This window comes from Cebidichthys violaceus, unplaced genomic scaffold (genome assembly GCF_023349555.1).
Source record: "Cebidichthys violaceus isolate CVI_PGR_0920_01 unplaced genomic scaffold, fCebVio1.0.p SCAF_15, whole genome shotgun sequence".
In the NCBI taxonomy this organism is placed as follows: Eukaryota; Metazoa; Chordata; class Actinopteri; order Perciformes; family Stichaeidae; genus Cebidichthys; species Cebidichthys violaceus.
Genome location: NW_027176318.1, coordinates 8,695,491 through 8,716,550, shown reverse-complemented (window position 1 = coordinate 8,716,550; position 21,060 = coordinate 8,695,491). Strand labels below are relative to the sequence as shown.

At 41.3% G+C, this 21,060-nt stretch overlaps 1 protein-coding gene across 1 annotated transcript; it reads left to right on the top strand.

Moving 5' to 3' along the window:
* The first annotated feature begins 5,472 nt into the window (after nt 1-5,472).
* crispld1a (cysteine-rich secretory protein LCCL domain containing 1a) lies at nt 5,473-20,532 on the top strand. The gene is made up of 15 exons (XM_068709839.1): nt 5,473-5,743; nt 6,282-6,653; nt 12,781-12,899; nt 13,962-14,094; nt 14,206-14,321; nt 14,534-14,634; nt 14,727-14,918; nt 15,589-15,649; nt 15,743-15,809; nt 15,985-16,115; nt 16,247-16,290; nt 16,411-16,483; nt 16,583-16,658; nt 16,755-16,888; nt 19,425-20,532. The coding sequence occupies exons 2-15, from the start codon at nt 6,396-6,398 to the stop codon at nt 19,474-19,476; spliced, it is 1,557 nt and encodes a 518-aa protein (XP_068565940.1). The 5' UTR covers nt 5,473-5,743; nt 6,282-6,395; the 3' UTR covers nt 19,477-20,532.
* Nucleotides 20,533-21,060: the final 528 nt, after the last annotated feature.

Below are 21,060 nucleotides of genomic sequence, written 5' to 3'. Positions count from 1 at the left end.
TATGGCCACTTTTTTACATATTGCAGTAAAAACATCCACAGATATTTATAATATAACTTTTAAACTGTAAGACAAACTTGATACTTGTATTCATAACTCTGACATGTGCTTAGGTTAGGCAGGAGTAAGTTGACTTATGTGTTTCCCAGAGACTGATGTCAGCTACTTGAAGTATGTTTTGGGATCTCCTCAAATGTTAATGTGTTCATGTTAAAACACTTTCGCAATCGTAAATCTCTCGAGGCAGCAGAGTTAACTGCAGGGCTCGTTTTCTGCACTGCTTCTTTTGAGTTGGATGCCCTTACTTCAAACAAGAAGTAAAAAATAGCGTTTTTTAGGTACACAAATCATTTGCGGTGTCTCATGTGACTATTTTGGTCTATAAAAGTGTTTATTTAGGAGAGTGCCGCTATAACATGTGGGGGAATATTCATTTCTTCCAGGTTTTCATGGTTGAATTTACATGTATTCCCTATGCTAGCAACGTGCGGATGCTTCATCCATAAGCCACAATGAAATAAGACTTTTCAGTTTATGTTATGGTCACTTTTCTCGTCTAGTGACTTTTCTGTGGCAAAGTAAGTTCATCACATGCTCTAGTAAAATACATATAAAGCATATCTGGCATACTTGAGTATAGATATTCCATTTTATGACAAAGGACGTAAGCTGGTGCAACATAGTACAATTGTATAGTCTGTATTCACCTCATATTTGACATTAAAAGTAATGACATGCTTTCTGACCCTGGCACTGTTTATCTCCACCACAGTGGATATAAGAATAAGTCTACAGTATGGCCAACCCTGAGACAGACTAGACTTGACCTTTCTGTTGAAGTCCAAGAATATAAACTATGGGAAAGGTGGCTCATGTTCGGTGTTTGCCCTCCATATCCCACTGTCGTCTTTGTCTTGGATGGAGCCACGTTTGCCTCCTTGCGGGGCCTAGCAGGGACTTCAGACGAGCAACATCCTGCAGCTGCAGGCCAAAATCAATGTCCTCAGAAGCACAGCGCTGCATAATCAGATGGGCTTTTCTCCTTCACTCTCTTCTCTCTTTTATACCTGTAGTCCACAAGCTCACAGAGGCTTTAGTGCTCGACTGGCTTATAGAACATTGAACTCTTTGTACTCATGGTGTATTGTAGCATTACATGATTCCTTCTAATGGGATATTCTGTACAAAGACAAGACATTCACAAAATGTGTGTCTCTTCTGTTACCTTAACTCATAAAAACAACTCTATCAAAGTTAATTTTCATATTTATGACAAAGTCAAAGATTTTTTTTTTTTTAAATGTGCAAACCAGCCCACGTATCAAATCCAAGAGAGAGCGTGGTTATTTCATTCTCTCGAGAAGACAGTCGGCATTTGGCATTATTGGGAAATTTCTTGGTTAGCACCACAAGCAGCTATCCATTCAGCATAGAGAAGCAAAGAACACTCTGAAATAAGGTGAGAGGAGTTTCTGATAGAGTTACTTAATTGGAACATCTGTAAAATATGACATACAACAGGAAGAGTTTGGTACTGAAGGTTACAGCAAGCTGAACCTGACATCTAGTGGTTATGTGAACAGTGTGCTACTAAATCTATTAACAGTCACTTCTGTGCAGGAGGATAAACAAGTATGATTCAAGAACTGCTGCACGTCATTTGATACTGTAGATTAGATTATCTTTAATTTGTGACAGACAACACTGTGGAAAACACACAGAAGTATTCACACAATAATACTTGCAGGTAAATGATGTTTCATGAGGAGGATCATGAGTTGATAGAAAGAGAAAGTGTGAACGTGCAGGTAAAGTTAAACATGACCGATTTTACATACAAAGATCAACTCCATATCAAGATAAACATTACAGTTGATGCATTGTTCACGATCGAACTATCAAGCAGTATATAAAGTAATAACAATAAGCTCCTTCACCATCTACAACGAAAAAACACATTTTATACATTTTGTACATTTTACACATTAATGAATTAGTAACAATAATCCAGTGATATCATTTAACATTAGTCAGGGTCATTTTCCCACAATATTAGTACTTTTACTTTTGATGCTTTGATACTTCTTTTACCAAAGTATAATTTAGAATTTATTTTTAATGACGTATATTTACATTGTGGTATTTGTACTTTTACTTAAGTTAATGTATCCTTTACTTCAGTAAAAGTACTAACTGGTATTGTATTGTATTGTATTGTGGTATTAACTATACAGTAACACATAGCAACACAGAGCAACCTACAGCACATTTTCCATTTTCCTCACAGATGCATTGGCATCTCTTCACCACAAGGGGGTAGAGGCAGACAAACTAAGCCAAACAGACCTGAAGTAGATATCTGAAGCAGCCTTCTGCTGAACACTGCTGATAATGTCACGAAAGCAATGAATGATGTAGAACAGCTGCCAAATGACCCTGATGCTCTTCACTCCCATTCTCACCCCGACGCCGTTCCAACTCTTTGACCTCAATCCAGCTCAACCAGAACCATTAGGGAGCAACGTGCCAGATATCGTGGGCCAACAAAAAGTGTTCTTCAAGTGTGTTTGTGTGGTTCGCTGTTGAGTCCAGAGGCTACTGTTGTGTGGATGCCGAGTCTGGCTCGGCTGGCGCATTCTGCTGGGTTCACGGGGTTTCTCGCAGAACCAAATACTGAATAGAGGATGTACCAAATGGAGCATCTGGACCTGTGGCTCAGCAATGACTGCATGGGTAAGATAGAAAGAGCAAGGGAGGGGGATAACAGTGAGAGAGGGAGAGGGGGAAAGTGTGTGTCGACAGAAACATACAGGTAGAGAGGAGGTCAGCTATAAAAGAAATTAAAAATGTGAAGTATTAAGACAGACAGCAAAGAAATAGAAATAGAAGGGATGAAAGGGAGAACTCTCAAGAAAGGTTGTTAACACGAGAAGCCCAAGCATAAAATCATTTATATTGCTCTACCGCAGGCACAAATAGTGTATATTTACTGGCAGGCATTGTAATAAACATTAATCAGAACGTCTCGTCTGTTACAGATGGCTTGACCTAAATTACCACACTGTAAATCATCGAAATCCCTGAGCAGTTGGTAAATATTTCCTTATCCACACAATTTCATTTTACAGTCAGGGTCAGAGACATACTCTTACAGTCAGTCTTTGTCTATTTCAGCCTTAACCTTAATGTAATATAAGTCATGTCATATCCCAAGCCCATAAAACTTATTTTGAGTCTTTAAAATAATTGCATGTTTTATGTATTGACTCATACATTTATGTCATGATGGCATACCAACACACACACACATGTACCATGTCACTCACCTCTCCTCTCACTCTTACTGTCAGAGACACACACACACACACACACACACACACACACACACACACACACACACACTCTCTTCATCCCTGTCAGACACACATCTAAATGTAGAGCAACATTAATTCTATAGCAGATGAATGAGTTTTTTCGGCGGTGCTTCCCTCATGGGAGTTACAGCGTTGCTATTTCAGCTGTAGGGTAAGATGGAGGGGGGTGGGGGTGGGGGTGGGGGTGCTGCCGGGTCTGACCGCAGAGAGAGGGCCGCTGCTGGGCCTGTGGCCGAGGCCCCTGCTACTGACCCAGGGAGCAGACAGTAAACCCTGGGTTTATGGAGGTTCAGAATGCGGTGGGTCCTCAATGTGAGAGCTCTTGTATCACTTTCTGGACGTATTCAGACAGCAGAGGCCCCCTGGAAGACAGTGTTTTATGTACATCTACGATGCTCAGTAAGCACTGGTGCTTCTTAACAAAGACCAGTGGTAGAATGTAAATTATCAAGTACTGTACCTACATTTTGAGGCCTGTTATTCCCATTTTATGTTACTTAATACTTCTACTTTGGTACATTTCAGAGGATGATATTACAGTTTTTACTCTACTACATTTAACTGACAGTTAGTGGTTACTTTTTACATTTTTACATAAAAACAACTTATGATGAGCTTATGAAATACATTAAACAAGTGGTTCCCAACCTTTATGGCTTGTGACACTTAACAAACAAACCAACACTGGGTCACCTGATGGGACCCATAGGTTTGGAACCACTGGACTAACTGAAGTAGGTAAAACTCATTTTTGATACCTTAAGTATATTTATCTTTACTTGTACTAAGTGATTTTGAATACAGGACTTTTACTGTCAGTGGAGTACTGGAGGATTCTCAAAATGGAGACTGTATTGTATAGTTTTAAGCGCAATGGCATGACATATCTTTTCACCTCACAATCTACCAAACCATGTTTTCCCAGCTTTCCGGGACCATGCTAAATGTGAAATGTGGCACAGATCACAAAACTCTAATATATCCATAACTGAGTGACAGAGCTAACCATTCAGTCACTGACTCACCTAATGGGTATAAGGCATGAAAACATAAGGGAGTCATGGAAACAAGGGGATTTACTGAAAAATACAGAGCAACGGTACTGCCGGCCACATGGTCGGCTTGGCTAGCGTTTGGTTTATTATATTTGTCAGGTAAAATACAAGATTGTGTCGCCCCCAGTGGAAAGTAAGTCTGTACAGGGGGCAAACACACAGAGGTCTGGTGATTAGCTACTGTTTCCACATGTGCAACAGCAACCGGTGAAAATGACCAGATGACAAAAGACAAAACCTGCCTGTTTTCATTATGGAATTTGTACGGTGTTGCAGCGGGAGGGGAAACAGTGACGATGAGTTTGGGGATTTGAATTAACAGAGAGTCGGTTTGTGTTTTAATCCCCCTAAGAAGTCACCTGTGAACAGTCAGAATGGGGCCACTTTTGCTTGCTGGCCCCACAGAGGAGGAAGATCTGGTTTAAATGAATGTATTTTTAATACATACAGATGGGCAACCATCAGTCAACAACCTTTACATGTTACTGTTCTGAGGATGAACCACTATCATTAAAAGGAGTACCATATAAACTACAAACGTCATCATTATTGTAATACTTGAGATAAAAAAAAAAAGATTGGAATATTATAAAGAGACATATTTAAGATCTACTTCGACAGACTTTGTGGTGGTTTTGCTCTTGTGTCATTATGCAGCTTTTTGTGGTGTTGTGTTGATTTGTAGTTGTTTTGAGTATCTTTGCAGATGTTTTGCATATCTTTGTAGTCGTTTTATGTTTATTTGTGGTAATGCATCTCTCCCTGGTTGGTACACGTTTCCCTGCATGTAGGGGGGGGGGTTGCGCGTTCTTGCTGGGTAATAGGTAGTTTGTGGGCATTTGAGAGTCAAACTTGTCCAACATTGGTGGAAAAAAAAAGTTTCTTCTTACAGGCCTTTCTTTACACACGCACGACCACGAACGCGCACGGAGGTCTTGGCAGGACCGAGTGTGGGCCGTTTCCAACCTTTTTTGAGGGGCGTGGTCTGGGGCGGCACTCTCGAAGCGCAGCCAAGTTAAGGATAAAATGTGGATAAGTGATGCTTTAGCAGCTTTGGTGCAAGAATCCCGAAAGAAGAAAGACCTCTCTCTCCCTCTCTCGCTCTCTTTTCAAACGGAGTGAAGCGACCACCATCGCATCTTTGATTTATGTCATATGGCAGCCAGCGACAGTCATCACCGCTCCACCTGAGCTCTGCTCAACTTACTTTGAAGGCGGACTTTTTTTTCTCCCTTCCTCTTGCTGCTGAAGTTTTCTCACAGCCAGATCTCTGTCAGGATCTCAAGAAGCGGGCTGCGTTCCAATTCATTAAAGGTAAATTACTTCCCAAGTCTACGTTAAATCACACCACTCCATTTCAATATACATTAGCCTACTCTTCACGTTTTCCATTAGCTATTGGCACTTTGTATCAGCTTCTGTCAGCATTGCAGCACGCATACCAAAAACGGGAAATATATGTATGCATAGGGTATTGTAAATTCATTAGCTGCATTGTGCATTCTGTGCACTAAACTACATACAGCTGTACTGCTAAATTCGATGCTGTATTTATTTTGAGCAGCTCCCAAGCTGTCTTTTTATTTTTTATTAAGGAAAAAAGTCCTCAGGGAAGTTCAACACTAGTAGTAATTTCTTTAATTCACACCTTCACTAGCCATTCGCAGTCTGCCAGCTTTCCCCCAGTGAACTCCATGAGGTTACCAGTGGCGCTGCACCAAACCACGTGTCTGCAAGCCAATGCGGTGTCCTCACCAAGTTCAATATTGACCCAAGTTATTCAGCAAAAATTTGATACACCATTCCTTCCAATAATCCTGTTTTGTTCTCTCCTCTCGACTTCTTTTGCCAGCTCACATTGTAGACTTAAAGGAGTGTCTTTCTGTGCTGTCCCGCTCCCCGGTCCTCGCCATCCACCCTGCCTGAGTTTGAGAGGATAACCATCACCATCATCACAGTCTCCAGGATGAGGCATGTATCTCCGCGCTGGTTTAGGGACGTGTCCCTGCTCCTGCTGCTCCAGACGGCCACTTCCATGGTGATGCTTCCTAACTCCAGCTGGGAGCAGATTCTGGACAAGTATCTGGACGAGGAGGGGGACTGGTGGGAGGCCAAGCAGAGGGGGAAGAGGGCCATTACCGACAGTGACGCTCAGCTCATCCTGGACCTTCACAACAAGCTCAGAGGCCAGGTTTACCCTCCTTCTTCCAACATGGAGCACATGGTAGGTGGACGGAGGATGCGGAGGTTTTGTCTGTGGACATTGATTCCCATGAAGTAGTGCATGTATCCTTCATGCTGTTTATGTGTGTTAAAAACACTTTGACCCCATTCTGAACTCTCTAAGAGTCTTGCACACTTGTAGACCATGTAGCTTAGTGAACTGACCCAGTCACCAGACTGGCTGCCCGCTTGGCTCACACACAAGCAGCATGCCAGCATCTAAGCACCTTCAAAGATGAGGACAGCCCCCCCACCACACACACACACACACACACACATGCACGTCTGTACCCATGTGACTTTGGTTGTTTTGCCAGAAGAAAAGAATTCCACCAACTTGCCAATGATCACATTACTACTGCGTTTTTCTTTTACTCATGCTGAGAGATTTGTTTGACTTTATCCTTTGGCCATCACGCGTGTGTACAGCGCCAGATCACTTTTCACAGTGCAATTAGAATCAGCGCACGGCACCGGGGCTTGTTTTACCAGCTGTCTACCCCCCACTAAACACACCCATACACACACACACACACACACACACCACACCTTCTGTAAGTCAGCACTCCACAGATCTGGAACTTTTCCAAATACACTACATGTGTAGGCACTGCTTGACCGCCACAGTGCATTGCCACCAACAGTACTTAGGAGGTTGAAAATCAATACAGTGTGCAGAAAGTAATGAGGTTTTATAATCCTTTCATCTCCACTTAAAGAGCTACAGAACAAAAGGCAGTATTATTCGATGGTTAAGGCAAATAAACAGTTCCTGCTGGGGGCAATTGCTGGACTGTGTAATTGTATAATTGAGAGGTTGGACTTGAGGACCCCTTGTGTGCGTGCGTACGTGTACGTGTTTGAAAGCAGCACTCTGCCTGACAGGCTTTTGGTTGAGGCACACTCTACTGGAGAAATGCTGAGCCAGCAGTGCACAGCTCCTTTCTACTGTCTCCTGTTACAGTTTGCTGTTTTTTTTTTAGCTCCTGGGGCACCCAGGGGTGAAGAGGCATGCAACAAGAGGACGTTAGGTGAGAGAAAGAGAGTGAGAGCTGGCAAGGAATACCGTAGGTACATAAAAATAGAGGTGTAAACATGATAAAGGAGTTGCTCATAGAAAAGCAAGGCAATGAGAGATGGATGGAGGGAAGGACAGAATAGAAAATAAAAAGAGTGAAAATAGATGAGATGGTTGAATAGGAGTAACGACAGAGTAAAAGAAAGATGGAGACATTTGGAAGGGGCACAAAGTTAAAAGAGACAATGACTTTTAAAGATACGTGCAGAAATTATTTGCAGTTCTGTAGATGTCAAAATCTGTCAGGCGAAAAACTGCTCAGGTCACAGGGATTGCCAATGATTTTCTTGCGCTTTATTTTGAAAGGGGCTCCCAATTTCTCAGATTTTCTTCCAGTCTGTGTTGAACTGCTGTCACCTTTCAGAAACCTCACAGCTTCACTGTACTGGAAGACTTCATAGACATGCTTCCCTGCTCTCCCTACACACCCATGCATGCAGATGCACACACATATATACAGACACACACACACACACACACACACACACACACACACACACACACACACACACTCTCACACAAATACCCAAGCGCACATTCATAACAATTTCGCCATCAGCTCTGTTATTGTCTGCCATTCTATTAAACCATAACTGGGCTGACCCTCTGTGGCAATCTTCACAGAAACTCTGAGATAACATCAATTCAAATCCCCATCTTTCCTCCCCCCTTCATCTGTTTCCTTTTCTTGCCCCCTCTCTCTGCCTCCCTCTCCCTTATCCCTGTGGCTCCGTTCCCATTCTGTCATTATCCAACACAGAGGCCCAAAAAATTTCCTGGATAAGCATTCACACTCCATAGTGATCCACAAAGCTTCAATGCACCTTTAGAAGGGGGGGGGGGGGGGGGGGGGGGGGAGCGGTTCTGCCTCTCACTCAAATGTTGACCCACAGGTATAAACAGAGAAGTGTCAGTGTTTGAAGTGCTGCAAGACAAACAGATGGCATCATGGGAGAAATGGCCCCACCTGCATTGATGTTTAACTTGGCATTGCCGCGCTGCGGTCAGGTCTGAGGTGGCAGTGATGTTTGTGGTTTAAGATAAAGCTGTATTGACAGTTTTCTGTTTGGGATGAGTCAGAGTTTTGCTAAAAGCGCTGGCCATTTTAATTTATTGTTGGATAATTTGGCTGTTCAATCAGACAATAATTAAGGTCTAGACTAATAAATTAGCCTTGCATTAACCCAAGATGTTTAATTATGGTAATGTAGAAGAGCGTGTGAAATAGACAGCTTAAATGTTAAGAGAAAGTGCTTTAGATTAATAAGATTGCCAAATAAAAAGTAATTACCAGACTCCAGTGGCAAAACAAAAAAAATGAAGGAGAGCTGTCTAAACTTCTCTTTATCCCCGCAACTCTGATTACCTCAGCGCTCACACAGGCCAGCTGGGAGATTGAATCTCTCCAGTGTGTCTAGGGTTTGTCCCTGGGTCTGGTCAACTGGTTACACCCAGGTAAAACACATCCCCTGGTTTTCTCTAGATTTTAAGAGCAGCAGCTGAATATCATAGTAAGAAAAAAAATGTTGATCCTCTCAAAGACCGTACTGTAGTTCCTACGAGTGCTCAATTCCACATCCAAGGTCATGCTCCAGTGAAGCAAAGAGGACAACACTATCCCAAAATAGCAAAGATGCCACCCGAAAGCTGGAAACTCTCTTGGCCTCACCTGCACCGGCTGTATCCTGTCCGCGGATATCACGAACAGAAGAGGCGAGTGTCCACATTGAACTTGCTTGATGTAATGCCAAGAATGTAAACAGATGCTCTTGCGCCGAACGCACTTATAAAGAACACCTTCTGCGAATATTTCAGGGAGCGTTGGTCATAAAACTTTGCAGAGATGCAAAACACATGGAGATCGAATTAGCAAATTCCAATGATCCCACAAATATCTGTGAAGCTTTATGCCCAAGAGGACAACACCCTCAACCTGCATCCTGTCCAGACTACAATGTCTTTTGGGTTTAGGAGTGACTCAGCTACTTGCTTGGGTTGCTGCCATGATGAGCACCAACCGCCATTATTGGGCAATGAAAAGTGAAAGGGAACTGTGGAAAAAATGACTGCTTTTGTAAAGCTATACTCTGGAGGATTTTTTTTTTTTGCTGATATTGTTTATTGTTAAGAATGCTGAAGCTGTTATTATTATTTCCAAGAAATTATAAATCTTTATAGCAGACCAAATCGAGTCTACCCTTACCATTACTGGCTCACTTATGATGCCCAGTAAGTGAGACAGCTTCCTGATTCAACGCTACAATAATTGGCTACGCTGTTCTGGTCAAACTATGCTCCTGTTATAACATGATAATGGAAGATAATGGCATTCACTGGTTGACAAGATTCAGACAGTGGTCAGCCCCAGGACCTCTGAAGTGAGTTGTTGTGGGCTGGAATGTGCTGCATGAAACATTGTTTACTCTATACTGCTGTGGGAAATTAAAGTAGTAGTTTGGGAAGACAATATATATCATTTTCCCGAGTCACCCCTTTGTCTTTCTGTTTTCTCTCTCTTACACCATCTTATCACATCTCCTCCTCCATTCTCTGCCAGGTTTCTCATGGAATTTATTTCATTTTTACTCAACGTCACCTCCTCCAATTCCCATATCTTTCCCCTGCTTTCTTAGTATTTCTCTGCATGCACCATCGACTATGAACAGGAAACTCAGACTTGCAAAGGAAGTACACCTCTGTACCCTTTGGAATGCAACCAGATGACCAAGGAAGAGAAAAAAAATAACTCCAAAACCTGCAAATGAAGTGTCAAGCGAAATACACAATGCTGTGTGCACTGTGCTGAAAGATTTCAGCAGGGGAGGTGTTTTTCTTTTCGGGCCCCAGCAGAAGTGCGGTCAGGGTGTGTGGAGTGTGTGTGTGTGTGTGTGTGTGTGTGTGTGTGTGTGTGTGTGTGTGTGTCTGGGGGGGTGTCTTGGTTACACGGCCTCCCCTGCTGGGCTAACTGTGCAAGCAACAGCAGCTTGACAAGCTGACTGCACTCTGCACCAGGTTCAACAGCTGAAAAATACGTGTCTTTTCCTGCAAGTTTTGGAACGATGGAATGAGTTCCTCAGCTGCAAGGGTGCTGCTTGTATTCATCATTATTTAAGGCTTCGAGAGCATCACAGATCATGTAAACTGTAATCAGCTACACCCCCCCCTCCACGACACTGTAGCCAGTGAGACCTTAGTTGTGGCCAGCTGAATGTTTTCCGACCCATAACCATTCATTAATGGTCAAAAACATTGTGTTGACCCCGCTCTAGGACAGAGCGTCCTATGTGCTGTGGTTTGCGGATCGTAGTTACCACAGCTCTAAGCAATGTGTTTCAGTCTGCTTATCAGGGTAAACATTGATTATTTGGATGTGCAAGGAGGTTGTAGAGAAAATCAAAGCTCAAAGGGACGTTGACAGAAACAAAAGGTAATAACCCAGGCTCAAATCTCTTCCGATGTTTCTGTTTTAGCATCGTACGCTCTTGTACTGACAAAAAGGGATAACTGGGGACAAAACAAAACAGATCTGACAATACTGACACACTGACTTTTATTTTCAGCTCACTACCCACAAAGCTAATTTCTGAGCGGAGATAGGGTTTCAGGTAAACAAATTGTCATTCCTGTTTTACCCCTGGCTCTGTCAGTCATCATTTGGCCTTATTGTGCAAGACAGACTACAGGCAACTGCAGACAAGGTTGCTGTAACGACAATATGCTCCCTCTTTGGCAATGTAGAATGAAAAATACACCCCACACCTCCAACAGCTTATTTATTCTATATGTCAGTTATGTAACATTTCTACGAGGCTTTGTGTTGAAATCTAACATAGAACACCGTGCCAATATGGAAGAGTCAGACAATATTGCCCTAGCGTTGTTAATTTAAACAAATAGGTCCTCTCAACAGCAAGCTGGATTCCCAGAAAGAGCTGCAGAAACTGCTCAGAGTTAAGAGTTAATTTGCAGCGCTGCCAGACATCCTGTTGTTAGGTAAGTGTGTGTTATTCAGAGTAATGCAGAGAACAGCAGTTGTTTCTGGTGAGACTGTAAGAGGGTGACGGACGAAGGAGGTAGTGGAGGAAGCGGGGGAGTTATTTTAGTGTCTGTTATTGGATGAGATTTCAGTGAGGGTAAGCTATTACTTCCCGGGCCCAAAGTGTGAGATGTGAAAACTTGTGACACCTCCGCTGGTATGCTAAGGCTAACGCACCCAAACACATTCGTATGCACACACACACGCACACACACACACACACACACACAAACTAATTGACCTTCTTGTAGAAACCAGTTACGTTAGATAACCCACACTGAAGGTGAAAGTGAAGGTGTGCAATTAAAGGCACATACAGTGTCCTTCAGAGGAATTACAGCTGGAGTTTCTCTAACATTTTTTTATGAAAGAATGTAGGTCAGCAGAGAGGAAGGACACTCTTCGCATTCCCAGAAAACCCCAGAATGGGAATATGATCCCTTAGTATCCAACCAGAGCCAAACTTAACTGAGAGGGCAATTCAGAGAGAGGTAAAGTGAAACAAAAGCTTGCACCCAGACATCTCACCAGAGACATATGGAAGGTATTACTTAAGAAAAAACAGCTTTTGCATTTTTTGAATAACACCAGATCCTAGGGGACAACCCATTTGGGGAAAAGTCAGCTGAGCAGCAATAAGAGAGTCAAAAAGCTCTTTTTAGCAGCAGGAACACATCAACATAGTTCTGCACTTAGTTTAGAGATTAGTGCAGTTACTTAGACAGCCATAGCCGCTCCTTGTCCCCATTACTTATCATGACATATGATAATGAATCCTTGTTCAGTATGTGTTTGAATACCACCACATATCATTGACAGCTGAACAAACCCTACAAGGCAGTGACTTTCTCCAGTTTCACACTAGCCGTTCAGTGACCTGCCATCTCTATAGCTTATGGCTCATTAGTTGCAATAGCTTTGTGTTGCGCTGAGTCGCTTTATTTTATTATTTTCTGTTTATCAAACATAATCCTGAAAACTTCCTATTGTTTTTCCATCTCATCACCTGTGTAGGTGTGGGACACAGAGTTGGAGCGTACGGCAGAGGAGTGGGCAGAAACCTGTCTGTGGGAGCACGGCCCTGCCAGTTTACTGCCACAGATCGGACAGAACCTGGGAGCACACTGGGGAAGGTAAACAAGAATTGACTATACACAGTTTCTGCATACGCAGACTTTTAATTTATCCAAGGTTGAGGGTAAAAGGGTTGCTTTGCTGAAAACATTTAAAGTCTTCAAAGTCAGCATGTGTGCGTTTGTGACTGACGGGAACATCGATAAGAACAGAATTGTTGTATAATTTCATTTTACAGACACAGTAACATACAAATGGGAACTTGGACAGAGTCTTTTAGGCTGCCGTGTTGGCCAGGAACCCATTGGAAAATTTAAAATCACAACATGACTATTCTGAATTAATAGTTGGCCATATTTGGCTCAGATTGTTATTTTAAATAGTAAGGAATATTATATATAATAATTCTCTTCTGCTAATTAGCTTTTCTGCCATTTCCTTCACAACACTACCACGTTCACACAGGACATATAATTTGCTACATTTGTACACTCAGCTATAGAGCGTCTGAAAACAGCACTGCTTCACATAAGAGACTCTTGTTCCACATCTAATCATATCACTTCACAGTCAATATGTTCACTTGATTCTAATCAGATTGACTAACCACACATGCGGCCTAATTAGTGGCAATCTTTGGTCACTGCTGTCTTTTCAGAGAGCACAAATGTTTGATTGAAAGCTAGATTCTTAATGGCAGCAGATGTGTTTACATCGCAGTGCTTCCCAATGGGTGCTTACTACAAATGGTAACTACTTGTGTTACATACAGTGTTGTGTAAATGACTTTATCTTTTGATCTTGAGACACCTTGCCAGGCTAAATTTTGAAGTTATGAGATGCTTGCTGTATGTTATCTCTTTAGCTTCCACCTGTATCTTGGAAAACATTTTGACAAACAACTTAGTGGTTTTGTAAATCCAAGAGTTGCTTTGTTTTGCACTAATAAACCATAGACTATGGGTATCATGCATATGCATAGGTTCTTGAAAGAGGACTTGCAGTAAGCAGAAAAGAAATTTGATGCATAATACCAACTCCCACACCAAAAGAGACACAAGACAATAGAAATGTTTTTTTGGAACATTGTCATCAAAAGGTACGCTTACTCATCTCCCCAGGTATCGCCCACCCACGTTCCATGTGCAGGCCTGGTATGATGAAGTGAAAGACTACTCCTTCGCTTACCCTCAGGAGTGTGACCCCTATTGCCCCTTCAGATGCTCCGGCCCAGTTTGTACTCATTATACACAGGTAGCTAGGTCTGGATCATACCATTTCTTTATCCTTTTTACTCTTTAGCCTTTAGTGATTTATGACTTAATAATCTGTTTTTCATGGTGTGTCTTGTTTTTCTTTTTGCAGCTGGTATGGGCCACCAGCAGTCGAATTGGCTGTGCTATCAACATGTGTTACAACATGAATGTGTGGGGACAGATTTGGGCCAAAGCCGTCTATCTTGTTTGCAACTATTCACCAAAGTAAGCACTTTTGTTGTGAGGTCTGTTCACAGCTGCATGACTGATATACAGGTTGAAACAGGATTTATAGTAATTTGCTGCTGAATTTTTTACGTTTCTTTCACTCATAGTTAAAGTTCAAAACCGTCACACACAAAGGGGTTGTACAGGAATATTCATTTTAAAAGTAGTATGTGTTTTGTTCAATAATTTCTGTTATGCTACCTGAACAGGGGAAACTGGTGGGGGCATTCGCCTTACAAACATGGGACCCCATGCTCTGCCTGTCCTCCCAGCTATGGAGGAGGCTGCAAGGACAACCTCTGCTACAAAGGTATGTGTCTGAAAAAAATAAATAAAGATATTGCTAGAAAGCCTGAGGAAAAATAAGCTTAATATACCCTGTTTTTGTGACTTTACTTGAAGATGACAGCTCTAACCCTCCACAAGAGGAAACAGAAGAAAACAATTTCATTGAGCCGGAGGCCCCCCATACTCCACAGAAGCCCCGGTCTAGGGCCTCCAAGCCCGAGCCTCCCAGTCTCCCCGCTCCAGCCCCCACCAAGCCCCCCACAGAGGACCTGCAGAAGAATGAAGTGGTCAACACACAGCAGATGTGTAAGCTGTCATTTAACTGTTTATTCTGGATCTAGTTTCATCTTAAAATGGAGAGTGTAGATCTGGTTTAGGATTGGGAAGTGGCAAGACATTTAGGACATGATCTAAAAGAAAAAAATTGGGACAAAACCAAATAATTTAGTGTTTACCCCGCAATCATTTTTAGACAACAAGCCCCAAAAAATGTGCTTGATCGGAAAAACTGTTCTTGCAATTTATCATAAATTGCCTTGATGTTCTGCAGCCTTTTGCTGTCATCTCCCTGATTAACCTTGACAGTTTGTGAAGTGTACTTAATATTGCAAGTCACTCTTTGGAGCAGGGAGGGGAGGTCTATTTCAGCATGATCCACCGAGTGTGTGTTTGCTTTTGGCCGGCTGAGAGGGGTTGAGGGGTGAGAGGCGCTCCATGCGGTTTTTAAATGGCTTCCTCTCTGCAGTGAAAAGGGCCTGTGCTTGTAAACTGAGAAGCTTCCTCTAGAATTGCTGACCACCCTGAACCTTGTTGCAGGAATTCTTCTCTTTGGTTCTTGAAGCATCAGAACAATGGTCCTCACTGGGTGTCTCTCAACTCAGCCTTTAAGAAACCGGCCGTCTGCATCAGAGCCGCCGCTTTATGCATGTTGGCTCCTGTACGTGCGCTGAAAGGCCTTTATGTTCATGTTTTTCAGCTCAGTTTGTGGCCTGTGACACTAAGCTCCGAGATCAGTGTAAAGGAACACCATGTAATAGGTACAGTTCATATTAAATATAATAAAAACAACAAAACTACAAAATGGAGTATACGCTTCATTTCACCTTATTTTTTCCATATTATTCACACAGATATGAGTGTCCAGCTGGCTGCCTAGATGCTACAGGAAAAGTAGTTGGGACAGTATACTATGAAATGGTGAGTACTTCAGTTCCTCAGGCTGAGTAATGCAAATTATGTGGTCAATATTAAGCCAATTAACAGACATTTGTCCTGTCAAAGTGTTCTAGAGACATTGAAGTGCTACTTGCATACAACTGTGTCAGCAAAAGGGCATCGATATTATGTTGTAAATCAAATATTCTATTTGCAGCAATCCAGTGTGTGCAGAGCTGGTCTACATGCTGGTGTCATAGATAATGACGGAGGATGGATGGATGTAACACGACAAGGCAGAAAGGACTTTTTCATCAAATCCAACAAGAACGGAGTTCAATCTCTTGGGTGAGACAATAATATAAGAAACATTACCATGATTTATACTGATGATATTTGATAGCAAGATTGGTAAAATATTCTCACAATGGGTGAAAATAATGTAGTCTCATGTCAATGTTTGTGTTTCCTCTTGACAGAAAATATCTAAGTGCTAATTCCTTCACAGTTTCCAGAGTAGCAGGTTAGTCTGACAAAAATGTGACACTATTCTTAGAGATACGTAACATTTTGCATGAAATTACTCATTATAAGCTGTGCTGCAACTGTGTGTGTTGACACTCCCTGTAATTCTTTCTTACAGTCAAAGCCATCACATGTGAAACCACAGTTGCACAGATGTGTTCATACCAAAAGCCTGCAAAACATTGTCCAAGGTATGAACCTGACTTTATGTCTGCCTGCATGCATACGTTTACTTTGTCAGCTTCATGTAAGTTCAAGTTATTAACCATGTCCAACTGTTCTACTTTTAGATTATACTGCCCGAGAAACTGTTTAGAAGAAAATCCTCACATATCCAGAGTAATCGGCACCAAAATATACTCCGATGTAAGTCAAGCTATTGAAGCTGAATTCTTCACTAGGGTAACCAATGTCCAATGTCAATATTTCTTATGTGAACTTTTCTCTTGCATACCTCTGTAGAAGTCCAGTATATGCCGAGCAGCGATCCACACTGGAATAATCAGGAATGATGTGGGTGGCTATGTCGATGTAATGCCAGTGGACAAGCGGAAACACTACATTGCCTCATACCAAAATGGCATTTCCTCAGAGAGGTATGGGATGCCTAAGCTGACCTCAGTGGCTAGTATGCGTGTGCAAATTGTCATGTGCAAATTTTAGATAAGATACAAACATTTTAAAATGTTGAACTTTGAGGGATAATTTTGCAACAAAAACTTCACATTTACAGTCAAAGTGATCACCCCTGTTGTAACAGCGTTGAAAATAGTTGTACCTTATATAGAAACAGCAGTTATATTAATAGAAGTGAATTAAAAGTGTTTAGGAGAATACATAGGAAATAGAAATAAAGTATAAAAAACTAACAAAGTCAAAATCAGAGGGTGGTTAGCATTCTGTTATGGGTTTCATTGTTTCGGGAGATCACTGATCCTATTTCAGTATTATGTCTTAAACTTTGGTTGGACAATGAAGGAGTTCATTTTCTGGGGCTCAAAGAAAAGGAATGAGAAATCAATGGCTTCCAGGTAGAGAGAAATGTATCCACTCTGCCTTCCCTTGTGGATCTAGTCTTTTCAATATGCAGGCAGTTCATTACATCTTTCATGCAGTGTGCATGGGGGGGTGATTAACATGCCTCCAGTTTAAAATAATGAATAGCTTGGCAATTAGTGCAGAGGAGATGAGTGCATCTTAATGTAGTTCTGGGAGGGGTTTCTCTTTTGGTAGTAAGTCAAAAAAGGGCAATGAGCAGACAAGGGTCTAAAGCTTAATATAGTGGATCAGTTAAAAAAAAAAACAATAATGCAAAGCGGTGACAAACAAAAACAAATGCATTGAGTAAGAGGGATCTGCCAGCATCAAACACAAAGGGGATCAATATAGGGTTAGACCGCTTTAGCTTAGTTCCACCAATTTGGTGGATAAACTTGAAAAAAGTGCAAAGTATAAAGAAGGACTTTCCATTCTTTTTGTGAAAATCTGCCTTTCAAATCAGTGCCTTACTGCTATCTCACCAAACAATGGTGGAGAATTTATACAAGTGGAAATCAGACCATGCACAATAGAGGCAACGTCTTTTGCATTACCATTATAGTCTGACTTTGGTTTTGGTAGGCTTAGGTAGAATATCCTGGACTGGGAGCTTGTTACCTTAGCCTTGTTATGAAGCAATTTAAAAAGGTAAGGATTTAGCAGAAGCTGTAGTAGGCATTAGGTTAATTGTTCTAATACAGTACGAGTTGGTCAACAAAAGTGGGAAGCACGACAGACTTTCTGCAACTGAACTCTTAAAGGGACCAAATCACTGCCGCTGTAGAGGCCATGTGAATAATTTACAGTAAGAGCCTGAGAATATTTATACACATGAAACAAAAGGAGGGGTAAGCTTTTTGAAGGTTGAAAAAGATAAAACATATGCAACACATCCACCTTCACAGACATAGTAGTTTAACGGTTAAGTCTTGTTTAACAATGTGACACATACTTTTAGGATAAAGGATCTCAAGTAGGAAAGAGCAGGTTAGCAAGTAGAACACTGCATCGTCCGCATAGAAGTACATTTTTGCTTATATTGCCCCATTATTTTCCCATTTCTACTCTGAAGAGGAGGGGTGACACTCTCTGTTTGAAACCACCTGCTAACTCAGAGCAGCAAACAAGATTGGTTTGTCATTGGTTGTAGAGTGGCTATTGGTGTGTTAGGAAGCATAAGCCAGGCAATAAAATACCTACCCAATTCAAAAATCCCCTATAGGAAATAATACAGCTGTTCTGTATCAAGAGGACCGAGAAGGTATTAGCTTTTGTCCAGGATACATCTTAATAATGTTCGATGCCTCTGATATTGAACAACGTACTGTTTTAATTAATCCTTTGGTATGTGTGTGTTGTTTCATAATAATAATGATAGTTGTTTGTCACCATCTTTCTCCATAATGGGTCCTCTGAGGCTGAAAGGGAATCGCAAAGAAGGGAGCTTGTGTTTGCATAGGAACAGAAAGTGAGAGCATGTGTTGAATCATGCTGTAACACTTTACAACAGCATTAAGGTGACAGGTCTGTACCAGCCTCTGTTCAAAGCTTAAGAGTGACCCACATACTCTATAGTATGTTCTAGTTTTTTATATAAAATTGCACCACCTTTGGGTTGTTTTATGGTCTGCAGAATGACTATTGTTAACATGACCTGCATAGAGGACAAACACACACTCATTCATTCTATGGCCTTCCCCCTCTCTTCCCTTGCTTCTCTCCACCACATTATTCTTTGTCACTTCACTGAGATGCCTGACGTCTGTTAGTATCTGCTCATCATTTATCTGTCTCCTTTAACTTCACAACATGTCTGTCTTTGTTGGATTAACTCACGAAGGCCCCCTGTGTTTGTGTAAAAATGGCTGCTTTATCTGTTTTCTCAGGGAGCCCCAACCCTATCTGGTTGCGTCCTATCTGTCATTAAAGTGTCAGACAACACCGATGCAGACTTTTCTCCGTAAAAACCTGAAGTCTATTTGCTTGTGTGTGCATGTCATCTACGTCTCTCTGCAAAAGGCTGGGACATGTTTTGTATCTGACAGATGCCGCAATCCAGACTGACTCTCCCTCTTCTTTCTCTTTTCCCTGTAGCCTTCAAAACCCTCCTGGAGGAAAGGCGTTCCGGGTGTTTGCTGTGATTTGAGTGTCCCAGAGGGCGGCTTCACCAAACAGAAAGCACACTTGGGCTGTTGAATAGGCAGTAATCAAGCCCCGTTGTCAAACTCAATGACTGAAATGTTTCTGGCTTTGCTACACTCCAGGGATTAGAGGTCATCTCCATGACGGCGTAAACCGAGCAACAAAAACTTGACACATACACAATGAGATACTGTCAGTATTCACTCGCACTGAGTGTACAATTTGACATCTTTAGCAGGAAATGTATATCTGAACATTTTGTAAATATCTCTGAAAATGTTGTTGTACATATTTGTAAATAGTATCACACTTGTGTCTTTGTGCCATTACCTTGCCCTCTTAACAAATAGCTGTGTATGAAAACTGATTCTAGAAATCCTACAATATAACATTATAATGGCACTTAAGGATGAATCATTTTTATTGTATTAAGTCTGGCACATTTTTACTGGTGCTCTGGAGAGGTCTCTTGTCATATTTTGTTCGTTTTTTAATGATTGGGGAACAAATTGTTATGCATTTATTTTTATATGATTATGCTCTATATCAATATGATTTATAAAGGATGCTGCTATATGTTTTTTTAAATTTCTTTCTATTGCTGTTGCAATTGCCAGTGTGATGGGTTTTGTTTGTTTGGTTATTTTTCCAGATGATGTGGTTTAGTTAAAACTCCCTGCAGGTCGGGAAGTATTCTCATCCCTCAGAGCTGTCATTCTCTAAACAAAACCTATACAGCATGTGCCAGACTTCATCATGCATTGCATTTTACTGGCTGTTGTTACCCCATATACATTTTCAGCTCATATCCATTCACATTCGTTTGACATAGATAAACAGAAGCAATACCATGCAACACTTTTATTTCATACAGTATTTAGAAGAATCAACAGATATATTTGCTCATATTTTTACCAGCTCTCCGTTTTATTTCAAGCTGCAGTCAATATAATGGTCAATTCATTGTATTTTTGTCACTGTTTCTATCTGCATTATACATATTTTCCTACCTCAGGTTATTAGGGAAAGTCCATTTTGCAATAAAATACTCCAACCAACACCGTTCTCTCTCGGGCATTGGCTTCTGATATTTAAATCACTCAAAGTCAACATGAAATGTGTTTGCAAAAATATTTACATTTGGACTATATACACTTCAAAATGGCAGAAATGTGATTGTATTATAATTTGCATTTGTTGTCATTATCAATATCTTTATAACTAAACATCAAAGGCGCCTTATTCCATAATTCAAGTGTTTGAAAACACTTGAAGTATCCGCTTCGGAACCACTGCCCCAAAAATTGCAATTCCTACATTTTTTAGATTAGAAATTGACAAATGTCTCCTTCAGACTTATGTTAATGTTAGATTTCCTGCTGGCAGTGATTATAGGGCGGTGTGCCATGTTCATTCCTATTCTTGAAGATTCCTTGAAAGTAACATGATTGTAACTCATGTTTACTTAACCAAAAAACACCGCACTGACTCAAACAGTCAAAAAGAAATCTGGGATGAGTATTTTAAAGTTGCAGACTTTGACAAAAAATACTCTCTTAGTCTAAAAGTAAAAAAGCTATAAGATATC

Coding starts and splice junctions, on each gene's coding strand:
- crispld1a (XM_068709839.1), top strand. CDS start 6,396: ATGAGGCATGTATCTCCGCGCTGGTTTAGGGACGTGTCCCTGCTCCTG. Junction 6,654..12,780: donor CTTCCAACATGGAGCACATG/GTAGGTGGACGG, acceptor TCACCTGTGTAG/GTGTGGGACACAGAGTTGGA. Junction 14,635..14,726: donor GGACAACCTCTGCTACAAAG/GTATGTGTCTGA, acceptor CTTTACTTGAAG/ATGACAGCTCTAACCCTCCA.